General features: G+C 33.2%; 1 protein-coding gene across 15 annotated transcripts in view; it reads left to right on the top strand.

The window, feature by feature from the left end:
* The window catches only part of sif (guanine nucleotide exchange factor still life), a 442,635-nt gene that overhangs the window by 366,349 nt on the left and 62,621 nt on the right, over positions 1-13,665 (top strand). For all 15 annotated transcript variants that reach the window (XM_089631932.1, XM_089631928.1, XM_089631958.1 and 12 more), the window contains one exon: positions 5,967-6,153. In XM_089631932.1, coding sequence (XP_089488058.1) covers positions 5,967-6,153 — 187 coding nt within the window. The remainder of the gene's footprint in view (positions 1-5,966; positions 6,154-13,665) is intronic.

Here is a 13,665-nt window from a genome sequence, read left to right as displayed (position 1 = left end):
GTCTACGACACAAAAAAGTTTGGGAACCTCTGTTCTAAACTATGCAACAAAGTTTGATAAAGTTTTCACTATCATTTATAGAATTTCTTCCGGAAGGTTTTTAAAACTTACTAAAAGTAGAGGACAGTCGATCTTACACGTCAGCTAGTAAAAAAAATATATATATATATATATAGTGTTTAATAGTTCAAAACAAAGGATGAAAATTAAAATAAAGACAATTATGAATTTAATTTACTCTTTATGTTATATCTAGTGATAGAAATTGAACACAGGAAAATTTACAATCCTCGTGAATTGGAATTAAACCTTATTTGTTTAGGTATTTCATTTTAGGTAATTCAATCATCTGTGTTGTACCCCATTTCGAATCGCATCAAAAAAATGCATTATTATTTTTTAAGATACCATTCTACCTGTCCTTACCACGATCTTTAACTTAATTTTGTATAACTGTATTTATTTTATTTGGTTATTTTAATCATATATTGTAATAGTACTCACACGAGTTTCAAATAATTTTGCCTAAAATACCCAATCATCGATTTATTGGGACAGTAAGTTTTTCTTTTCTTCTGTATTTGCCATCCCTTAATTTAAACTCTGATTCAAAAACGTGAATTTTCGCGTCACCGGCATTTGCAAGAATCACAAATCATGTGTTACTTATGTCAGCTGTAAAACCATGTTCATAAGATCTGTCATATTAAGAAATGACATCACAACACAGATTAAAAGGATCTGTAATGAAAGTGATCAAATCCACGTTCAAATTTATGAATTTATCAAATTTATCAACTCTTTCTGCTCGAATGTGTTGGCCACGTCACTACAGGGATTTCCATCGCATTTTAGTTCTCGAACAACCTGTGGAGACGTAAGTTATAGCTCGTTGGATTAGTTTCATATCTTCCTATGTGTGCGACCTCTGTGGCGAAATATGCATTAAATTATTTACGAAGGAAAAGAATTTCGTAATGACTTGTTTTTGTAGCAAGTCGTGGAACTTAATAATACGAAAACATGTTTTTCTCCTCTCCTATTTACATAAACTGCATCTCACATTCTGAATACGTAAGAACTAGAGTACAGTACAGTGACACACTTAAAATAAAAGCTTTGATCTGCGGCTTCTGTAATGCGAACAACAACAAAAAACCAATCTTAATTTAAATCATCTTAACCTGGAATTCGAAAATTCAATTTTTTTTTTGTTCTTCAAAAATTGAACAAACGACATTATGATATTTATCATATGTGCTCATCTTAGATTCTTAGAATCTTCTTGGCAGTAAAAACTGGTATTATTAATAATGTATTGGTACTTACCCTAAGTATTTTCTGCTTTTGGGGTGTACATAGATCGGAAACATTTCACGCACCCTAATGACTAAGGCATGGCCTGCTCTGAGTCAAACGGCGCCTGGCGCTAGTAAAAACCTCAAGGGCGCTGTGTTAGGTATTATCAACACCTTGGCTCCTTGGCACCTTAACAAATTAGCGCCTGCTTGCATGCTTGGCCGGCCCTGCACCAGGGATGTTTTAACATACCTTTTAACAATTGCATAATGGTCAGGTATTGTTAAAAAAAAAAAGAATTAATAATATGATTTAAGATTTTCACGGCCAAAAGTATTTTTGCTATTTGTATTTGGGGTGTTATGCCGTGTTGTGCTAACTCCTTCGTTAGCCAACGTTTCGGACAGCATTGCAGTGTCCATCATCAGGGCAGATGTGTTATTTTTATTGAATTAATAATGTTAACAGACTTGTATAATTATGATGCTGTCACCTCTCCGCAAAATTGCAAGGTTTTATACATTGCATCTCTTTTCGCATTTCATGATCAGAGGAAAGTTAAAAAGTGGAATTAACTCATTCACTTTAAAATAAGTGTATGCTTAATATATGATTCTAATTAATTTTTGGTTTTTATGTTATCATATAAACATCCTTGCTCGGAATATTTTTTGTAATTTATCTGTAAATTGAAAATTGCAGTTAACCATTTTTAATGAATAAATACAAATTAAGTACAAGATTTATACACTATCAAATAATAAGATAGAGAGTTTTGGAAAAAAACTAAATAACAATCACGCCGTTTCCCAGCAGGGGCAGACGCAGGAAAAATGAACCGCCAAACAACTCGGTCTTGGCACACACTCCTTGCCTCATTAACCTTCACACATTTGGAAAATGGTGAATAAATTCATCTTGCTGTTGGTGAATCGTTAATCGTTTGCTTAGCTGTTTAGTATTTTCGTTCACATTCATCGAACCAATTCACCCAATAACAACTTTTATATCGCATTTCTTACAAGCATCAACACTCGCACAAACAAACCGTAGTGACGATATCCGCTTTCCACCGCATAGCCGAGAACACGTTGCCGGTCTCGAGCTTTTGTGGCCGTTAAGTAAATTGTAATAAATATCGTTTCCCACCGTTTGTTTACAGTTGGTGACATGTAGGTATTGGCAACTAGGCCACTGGATGAAAGGAAGCATATCCCCTCATCCCCCCAGCACTTCCCCCCGGCAGTGGGCTGCTGTAGAAGTGGGTGGTGAACCACCTCCTTCATCTCCTCTACGGCAATTATATAATTAGATCCCGTGGAATTTTTTTACTTGACTGAGACGTACAAATTCGAAACTACGTAAATAATTCATGGAAACGTCATACTAAATGGCGTAAGTACGTTTCCATGACAAAATCATCTTAACCTAACATAATTTTAAATAAGATGTTATTTTTATCACTTTTGAAGTGTTTTGATTTATCCGGTTACCGTTAGTGCTGTTATTTAATGGTGGGCATGACCGAAACAAATATATCAATAAACGATTTTCCACTTTACTTGAAACCGATAACTACCCAATATGTAGACAGTCAGAAGTGTGGTTAAACACGCCTTGATTTTTCGTTATTTGGCTTGTTTTGGCATTTATAATAATTTAAAGCGATGCAATTGCGAAAACCTTTTATAAGCGATGCAGGATAAATTATCCTCAAAGTTTTGACATTCACGGATAATATGGAATTAACTTTATTGCATCATTATAAAACTACCTCCTTAAAAACATTTACAAAAACTGCGAAAATAACAAAAGCTTTTCATAATTAAACCTATATCTAGATTTGTAAGTATTTTAAATATGCTTCCACTTTGCAGGTAAACTTTGTATTGTATTTTGCATTCTGAAATTTCATAATTTTATTCATTACCTCTGGAATTTATTTCCTCTATTTTGAATTCTTCATAAATAATATTGCTCTTAGTCATACCGTTTGGAAGATATTTTAGAAATTCTTTATGATAATTTGCTCAATTTATTAAAGACAACCTTAACCGGAATCATGGGAAATCATTGTTACTTCTCAAAATGTTGTACAGTTATCATTATATACTTTTACCTAATAATGATATATTATCGAAATATCAAAACTGCAAATTAAGCGTCCCTTATTGCAATACTCGTAACAAAACACATTTATTCAAAGCTCTTCTCTATTTTATTTTCGGCTTTTGTTTTCGTGAATGAATGAACGCAAACCTTGGAAGTGTAAATTAACCCAATCCTCATATTCGATCGAGCTGAAACATAGCATATAGACTCGATGACAATACGTTCTATCAACTTTTGGTGGCAATCACGCACACACACACACACGGACATAAAGCATTTCTACTTAAATTGGATGACATTATTGCAGTACAACATGCGAAATAAATGTCGGTCGTACCCAATCGGGATTTGGCGCAGTTGTTAGCGCTGTTACACAAACTAGATATATCCCCTTCTCCTCCCTCCCACTAATCCTTCACCACAGAATAACCTTGTAATTTTTTTAGAAATCAAGATGGTAGCCTACTAGGATAGGATACTAGTTTTTTTATCCAACCAGAGCTTGATCTTAGTTCTTACTACGAGCTGTCAGTCGGATTATGATACCTATCGTCCAGAAGAAATTTTGAAAAAAAGAACTGTCATTGATTTCAGAGGAAATTTTGGTTATGATTCTATTAAATTAGTAAAATCCTTTTTGGACCGAGGTTTAATGTTTACAGAACTACTAGTATATATTGCTTTACAAACTGTCCAATAAATAAATAATTTGTATTTACCATATTTTTTAAACGTATATAGATATAAACGTGGTATCAAAATAAAAATATTCAATAATAATAATCTAATAAAAATAGGCATTTTATACTCAATCATCTAATGAAAGTAATCACAAAATTGAAATCGCTCTGCTGAGAGAGTTGTTGTTTTTGATATGTATTATTTGTGCTTAGCTTGAGAGAAATGTTGTAAGCTGTTGACAAATATAAATAATAAAAATATATGGAAAAAATTCGGTTTATGGGTGAAATTCCTAAAAATTAAAACTAGTTATTTTTATACTAACTTTGGGCCGGGGAATCCGAATCTGAAAGAATTAGGTGGCGGCAAGCAATATTAACTGAATTACACGACTTTAAAATTTCGACGCACAAACAATTTAACTGGCCATTTTGAACGCTTTCTGACAATAAAACTAGTTATCTTTATACATCTTTATACTAAATTTGGGCCGGGGAATCCGAATCCGAAAGAATTAGGTTGGGGCAAGCAATATAAACTGAAATACATGACTTAAAAATTTTAGATGCAAAAAATATACAACACCATTGTCGATGCGTTTTTTTGACAATAAATCCATAGAAAAATAACCAAAGATGTATAAAATTAAGTGTTGCTAGTAAGCAATAATATCAATAACGTAAAATAACATGTTTATAATTTCAGTAATATTTCATATTCAAACAGTTAGATTTAGGTTTATTATCACGAAAGGTGAGTTTTTATGTCGGGGGAGACGAAAAAATATGCATTTTATATTTTAATTTTGCTAACATTATTTCATTTACGTAAGTATTTACGTATTTCAGTTTTCAAGTAGTTTAGCGGCTACGCTAGGTTTGTGTAACATGGTTTGTGATAGAAAAGAAAGTGCCCCCTTCGTAGCGCCTACTCGCGTCAAGGCAAGAAAACATCCCAGTTTTCAAGTAGTTTAGCGGCTACGCTAGGTTTGTGTAACATGGTTTGTGATAGAAAAGAAAGTGCCCCCTTCGTAGCGCCTACTCGCGTCAAGGCAAGAAAACATCCCAGTTTTCAAGTAGTTTAGCGGCTACGCTAGGTTTGTGTAACATGGTTTGTGATAGAAAAGAAAGTGCCCCCTTCGTAGCGCCTACTCGCGTCAAGGCAAGAAAACATCCCAGTTTTCAAGTAGTTTAGCGGCTACGCTAGGTTTGTGTTACATGGTTTGTGATACAAAAGTGAATAAAATGTATCTGAATACTTTACGTAAATGAAATAATGTTAGCAAAATTAAAATATAAAATGCATATTTTTTCTTCTCCCCCGACATAAAAACTCACCTTTCGTGATAATAAACCTAAATCTAACTGTTTGAATATGAAATATTACTGAAATTATAAACATGTTATTTTACGTTATTGATATTATTGCTTACTAGCAACACTTAATTTTATATATCTTTGGTTATTTTTCTATGGATTTGTTGTCAAAAAAACGCATCGACTATGGCGTTGTATATTGTTTGCATCTAAAATTTTTAAGTCATGTATTTCAGTTTATATTACTTGCCCCAACCTAATTCTTTCGGATTCAGATTCCCCGGCCCAAAGTTAGTATAAAGATGTATAAAGATAACTAGTTTTATTGTCAGAAAGCGTTCAAAATGGCCAGTTAAATTGTTTGTGCGTCGAAATTTTAAAGTCGTGTAATTCAGTTAATATTGCTTGCCGCCACCTAATTCTTCCAGAATCGGATTTCCCGGCCCAAAGTTAGTATAAAAATAACTAGTTTTAATTTTTAGGAATTTCACCCATAAACCGAAGCTTACCCAAATATATAATATAATGAAAATGACCTTTTGTTACGTTTGTCCTTAGCTCCACACGCACGAGGTGGTGGAGGTGTGCGCCAAGATCCTGTACCAGGTGGAGCTGCAGCGCTCGGCCCTGGAGCAGATGTGGGGCTTCAGCGTGGAGGCCGAGCTGGCCGAGAACGCGGAGCGACAGGACGAGCTGTGCTGCTACGTGAGCCGAGTGGAGGACAAAAGCGTTGCCATGATGAACGGTAAGTGACGGGGCAGTCACGGGATTAACGGTTCTGGAGATCATCACCTCACCATTCATACATATATGGCACCACTCGTTTTTAGTTGACATTTATTTATTTATTATCTTTGTTTACAGACTGTTTATCTGTTTTCCAATGATAACACAGCATAATATAACGATGGCCTAGCGCACACATCTGTTACGTGCAATTTGAAAATTCAATTTATAAGAATACTCCAGGCAAATTCTAACACTTTTTAATATAATCCACAGAAAATATAGTAATTATTTTTCTAGTTTTAAACATAAGATGCATCACCGTAATAAAGCTAGGCTTGTGTGTGTCATTTTGTTCGTTTTTTTAAGTAAATGCCAAAGTATTCAGTTTATATTTTCGCTGTTTTTTTTAACTTGAAGTTTAAAATCTTTGTTGTTATTTATATTTCTGGTAGAGAAATAAAAAAAATTCCAAGATATTTATAGTTTAATTGCCCAATTGTTTTTTTTTACATTTCAGAGTTGTGAGTATTTACGTTTGTCTGAATAATCTATTATTTTTAAAATTTGCATTTGTATTTAGAATATTATCTTTGTAAATTTGTAATGTTGCAAGATAGAAAGCAATTAAATTAATGTACATAAGTTTCCGCTTTTTATCTACTCCAGATGAAATAAGTAATGTAAATTTCTCGCGAAACTTCTATTTACAAAATAAGTACCTAATCTTGATAAATGCTTTAGAAAACATGTGGTTTTTTTCAACTTAAAACTGCACTTAACACATGTGTGCGCTAGGTCATCGAAAATACGAACTGAGAAACAATAGAAAATTAAAGTATACAATGGTAAGTACCCAAAAACTAACTGCACCTGCATAAAGCAATGACGAATTGCAGTAACAAGATATAATAAAAGATTGAAGGAATACATCATTTGAGCAATATCATAAGATTTTCTAGACCAGCCCCGATGATGGTAAGGCTACATACGAAAGTGGTCATATATTGATATTTTTAACGTTTCAATGCAAAGCAACACATTTTGAATATCGTGCGCAGTGCGTTTTTTTTAAAGAAAATGTACAATTGCTATTATCCCTTGTCAGGTCAATATCATTTCAAAGCTAGGCAGATTGTCTATTCCGCGTGAGCCACGTCGATGATGAAATCGTTGCCATGCCGAACGGTTCTGGAGATCATCTTCGCGTATCTTATCTAGTTGGAGCATTTTATTCGTCATTGTTGCATGCTGTAAATGTAAGGCATTCCGTCTGTATTGAATATTTATATAAGCGTGAGCGTTGTACAAGAACGTGGTCATGTAGAACAGTACAAGAGCGTGGTCATGCAGAACAGTACAAGAGCGTGGTCATGCAGAACAGTACAAGAGCGTGGTCATGCAGAACAGTACAAGAGCGTGGTCATGCAGAACAGTACAAGAGCGTGGTCATGCAGAACAGTACAAGAGCGTGGTCATGCGGAAGAGTAATTGGCGGAACAGTTATTGAATAAATAGTTGCAGATATCATCCACATCGGCTTGCTTTTTAGTCGACATTAATATGATTATTCTTTCCAATTGCTTTCTGATGTGCGTGTTCTTCTTTGAGACGCAATACTGTCTTCATGTTTACGATAATACTAAAAACATTGAGCATTTATAAGGCTGTATAATATAAATTAAGCTTCAAACTATTTTTATAAATAAAATTATTGCCTGCGTTGTGATATTTTAGGTTTCAGCCCTTGGGTTTGTCTAAAATCTTACACATTTTTTCGGATTATTCAAAACTATTTTTTCATACGTCATAAATATCGTACAAATGTTTCTACACCTTTAACTCTTTGTTGCATATAATTGCGGTTGGGACACTATTATAATTAATTAATTATGCAATTTCATTTATTCACGTAGACAATCGTTTTACAAGTTAGAGTGACAGAAAGTAGTTGTGATTCAAAGGCAATCATATTTATATAAGTTGGCATGAACAATATAGAGATATTACAGTAGTACCATTATGATAATATAAACAAGTACTACAACAAATATTATAGCCAGACTTTTTAGGTGCGTTTATTGTTTTTTAATAGTTTCACGAGAAGTTTCGACAATTCATGAAATAATAAAATAATGACAAGTATCGTCATGTAGCACCAAAAGGGTTCATCGTTCACTTAAAGCTTCCGTAAATATTACATCTATTTTATATATGATTTCTTAGGTACGATCAAAGAGATCCTCGCTAAACTAGTATTGTAACGTTTTGGATAGCTAGATCTGCTAAAATAAGTATATCATATTTTAGGCAGGTATATTATAGTAGAGTAATAGTTTCTACAAGAAAAAATTAAAATACAAATAGCATTATCACATCACTACTATTTACAAATAACTGAAATAACCACGGCAATTCGCATGAATTTATACTGCCCATACCTGCAGATAAACGTGGAACCACCCAACTCACATAATAATAATGCGGAGAATAGCTGTGTTCGTATTACACGCCTATGTGTTTTCTGGCCGCGCTGTCAGTAGGCCATTAGATTTAATTTGTCACCTTCAGTACCAGGGACGGACTTACGGTACTGAACGCCCAATGCAGTACACGTCAAATGAAAAACCACCAATAATCCTGCGTAAAACTCTTTGATTCTAACATTAAAACAGTGATTACAACTACTTTCATCAAAATTTAGGGGTACCTGTTGTAGTTATTTAATTAAATTAATTTTATGATAGTATATTTAGTTATTCCCCTTGGCCGGGAGACCATCTTAGCAATTCACAGGCGAATACCAAACCCTGTGTTCAATTTGATGAAAAAAATATTTACCTCGACCCCTACCAGCGCTATCTAGAAGTTACTTTGTACAGAAGCCTGAAGTACCGACAACACATGCAAACAGCAATAAAACTAGAACAAGCCCCAACTTAGCCAACAAGCTTATACTTTTAAATAAAGTTAAATTAAGCTTGGTTAAAATGCATAATTACGTGAAATGCAGAAATCATGTATTGTTTAAATATATTATTTTAAATACTTACCTATACATTATTAATCTCCTGCTATACGGTAAGCCTATAATATTGCCCGTTGAGTTAATATTTAAAAACAAAAAACAGATTTTACATTTTATTTCTATGTATGTATAAAATGAAGTATTGAAATCAAATCACACTTTTAAAGTGGATAAAACTGGTGAATACTTACCTCGTAAGGTAATATGTACATTAATTTATTTAAACAGGGAGAGCTTCTGATGACAACGATCACAAACTGCGGATTTTTTTCATGTGAATATTTATTTATTTTTACTGGGTTTTTTACAGATGTTCTCACTTACGTGAGAAGTATCCAGTTATAAAAACTCGGTTAAGTAACATGCAAAAATCTACAAATTTCATACATACAGGCGCAATTAAATACAGGTTACGTACAATTAAAAAACCAAATAAATAATAATATTAAATTAAACATAATTTCAGTAAAATGACAAATAATACTAGGAGAGACAAGAGACACGAGAGTTATAGTGATACATAATATAATTATCTAAACATATTATTTAGCAGCAGCAGAACATTTTTTTAAATCTGAGCACACTCAATCCTATTATACAGTCGACACATTTGGGACAGAGGGCTAAAATAGGCGATAGGCGAATATCTCACAAGTTGAGACCAACTGCCCCCAACCGCCTGGAGCCAGTGAGAAAGTACCTGGCTATTCAGATCTATTCACCAAACACGGCCATTTCACAAACGCCATAAAAGCCATTTCAAGCAACATTTCACTTCTGAATATTCCTACACCCTGGAACTTGCCGAAAATACACCTTACATTATTTTAAATGATTAAATTATGACATAATACAAGCCAATCAAATGAAATTTACTTGCCGACGCCGTTCGTGTCGTTAGTGGAGAGCCTTAGCCCTCAACCACGGAGGCCGTCAAAATAAGTTTTGTTCATATTTTTATCTTGGAACATGTGCATTACTGTTCAAACTGATAAAATTATGATATTATGACTTATCTGCGTAATTGATTGAACCAGATGTGTGTATGGATGTACAGGATGTCCGATGTTTGCAGGGAACCCGCTTGCACAAAGCGAGTGTAAAATGTGGACCTTAAGTTTGTGTTTTTACTTATTAGGTGTTATTTAAAACTTTGTTTATTTAAAAGTACGATGAAATAATATAAAAGTTTAATACTTCAAAGGCGCGGCGTCGGCTTGAGATATACTCACATGTGAGTCCCAAAAGTGCCCCGTTTCTGAAAATTAATTATTAGGCGTTACATGATATTAATAAATTTTTAGAAATTGTATGATTTTTTTGCATATCCGTGCTAATTTTGGAAAAAAATTAAAAAATAGTTGCAATAGTTTCTCGTTTCAATTAACCCTTTGGTCGATCCGGCCCTGCTTAGGACAAACAAACCCACGGAAAGGGGCACGGTTCAACCTTTGCTATATTAGACTTTCAGTTATTTTCGTCGGAACGTTATTTTTCAACATCCTTATCCGTAATGATTTATAAATAAACATTAGCTTTTATTTTCCGCCGTATTCGTCGGCGCGTAAGATTACCACTTTTCACTGAAAATACTGAGGCTTCTGGAAGGCGGAAGGGAGTAAAGAATGGAAAAGGAAGTATTGTAACCGGGTACATCTTTATCAGTTTTGTCTTCTGGTTCCTCGGGTTCATAAGGCTTTAAGTAAAAATTAATTAAAATATAATTTCCACTATTATTCACTACGCGTTATCTCTTACCTACTATATAATTCTGACGTGGTTCATTGATAATAGAGCATTTCTAGGTTAATAATAGATTGCTCGATAGTTTGTATTTTATGTGAACATTATTTAACGAACAACGACGCTAATTCAAGAGGGAAAGAAAATATATTGCATCAATTAATTTCTTACACTTTTGTTCATTTTCGATTCCATTATCATCTATTAGTAATTATTTGTTGTAAACATATTTTGGCGTCTAGAGGGGCAAGACGGAACGACGCTCTCGTACGGAGAGACGCTTCATTCGGCCAGGCTCGTGACGCTTTTTCCACCCGGCTGCCAAAACTCTGTGCGGTATATTTCCTTCTATTCTCACTAAAATTAGCAATGGATCTACTATAAATTATGAATAATTTTTAATTTGTAATATATTTCTTTGTGTATACTATAACAATAGTAAAATTGTTGTTTTATTATAAACAAAATAAGACTTGTTTACTTGCATTTTCACTTCCTTCAATAAAAATATAATTATTTTTTTCACATTCACCAGGCATCCCGTGACAGCTGTTTTTTTTTCCTATTCTTTCTGTTTATGGTTTATAACTCATGTCACAAATAGAATTACATTTAATCCTGTAATTGTAGTTTAAAATGGATAAATCTCGAAATAAAAGATTGTTTTTTTAGTTTTGGATAATAAAATAATCACTTTTATACTTTTATTTTTTGTGGATATATTATATCATCAAGACATTAACCAAGCATTTAACCTCGTATATTTATTATTTCTTCACGTTTTAAAATTATTGTTTTACAATTCAATTATTTACCTCACAATACTATTTCGAGGTTAAATCACTATTCTTCAATGATTTCTTGTACAGTGGTTCATTGGAAATAATAAATAATAATTTATCACAGCTTAAACCCTGTCAAACAATGAGCAATTTGAGATGTCCGTTAATTTAACTAAAGCAACCAAATTGGTTCAAAAATTCAGTTCTTATTTTTGTTCACGCTTGAGAATATATATTCTAATCTCTCTTCAACAGTCGTGTTGAATGCTTCAATAATAAAAAACCCTGTGGTTAACAGAAAAAAAACATAAATCTTATGCAGTGTTCGCCCGAATAAACTAGAAACCAGAAGAGCTGTACTAAAAATAATTAATACAACCAAAATATGCCTTCATTAATTTTTACGTGGAATATCCTGTAGTCATCTTAGTGTGCTCTTAACCCCAAGTACTTACTACTTACCTTACTTAATACTTGCTTAATTAATGAAATCCAACGAAGCTGGTAATAACCATTATTAATGTTCATTATTACACCCTTACTCGTTAGTTGCAAATCAATATCACCTCGAGGATAAATTATGATACGTATAAGCACTATCCATTGACACATAAAATATTATACAACCGTTTTTTATCCTTTTATTAAAAAATACACACCATCATGTTAGAGATACTTATATTTTTAAATGAAACAATCATTTTATAAATAACCACGAACTTTTATTGTTTTACATATCGTCCGGTTTCGTTTAAGCCAAGCTTCATCAGGATATAATAATAACTAAAAACTTGAAATCACCAAGTTTCATTTACATTTGGTTGGAGACCCAATACTTCATCGGAGCGCTTTCATGCGTCCTGGTCTTTCTCCACTTCGGTGGACTCAGTCCGTTGCATTCCCAGCTTTTCGTCGCACAACTGCTGCATTTATTTCCCCGGCTTTGTCTGAGGCAACCGATGACCCAGATTCAACTTTTACAATGGGAAAGGCATCGCATAGCCTTTAAAATATTTTAATATGTGAATTCTACCAAAAAATACAGTCCTCTTGACGTTGGTAAAAGCAGCTGCAGCTGCAATAGATTGCAAAAAGGTCGTACATGGATACTAGTTGGAGTTGCCCCCATTTGCAAAATATCTCATATTCGTTCGTGTATATTTAGAACAATGAACTAAAGGCTAAATTGGTTAACTTTGAACGTGATATAAATAGATTGATGTCTATTTTTATATCTACATCTGGATTTCTGATAAAATAAATAAAAATATGTATTCCCTTGCTTTAGTGTCAGAATGCCATATTTACAATATAACTAAATATATAATATGAGTAGATACCATAAGGAATGAATGCAATATGAGACTGTATAATCGTGCAACTCTGTAACTTACATGTGACATTTCGCTATTTCAAATAGTGTTGTGAAGGAGCAACCAATCACGTATTGAATGCTGCTACTTTTTACGTAACAGGTTGTTAAAAAGCTCTTTTTAATTGCAACACTAATTTCTGATGAATAAGTACATATTATTACACGAGATAACAAATTAGCAAAAATATATATTAAATGATGCCGATGAAAGCAAGATAGTTTCTTATTTTCAAATATTTTTAAGGATCAGGATCAGGAACCATGACCATTAAGACAAACATTAATCATAATATTACTACATCTTGAACAGGGCACAACTTAAACTCTATTCATAAATCCACCCGGTGTGAAAATCTACTCTGTCTCTCTCTCTCACACACAATATTGTCACAGATTTCATTGTAAAACACCTTGATAAAAGGAAAAAATGTATTTCAATCTTCTTAGATCTTTCCAAAGCCTTCGATACAATATCACACAGTAAATTAATAAACAAACTTGAACAAATCGGTATTACGGGAAACGAACTTAACTTTTTTAAAAGTTACCTTAATGAGCGCAAGCAACAAGTTAAAATAAATAACATACTTAGCAACACTTGTT

The sequence above is a fragment of the Hesperophylax consimilis genome, chromosome 1 (genome assembly GCF_061612785.1).
Source record: "Hesperophylax consimilis isolate HC1 chromosome 1, BYU_Hcon_1.0, whole genome shotgun sequence".
NCBI classification, from domain to species: Eukaryota; Metazoa; Arthropoda; class Insecta; order Trichoptera; family Limnephilidae; genus Hesperophylax; species Hesperophylax consimilis.
The sequence above is the reverse complement of the archived record's forward strand: the minus strand, read 5'-3'. Positions and strand labels throughout refer to the sequence as shown.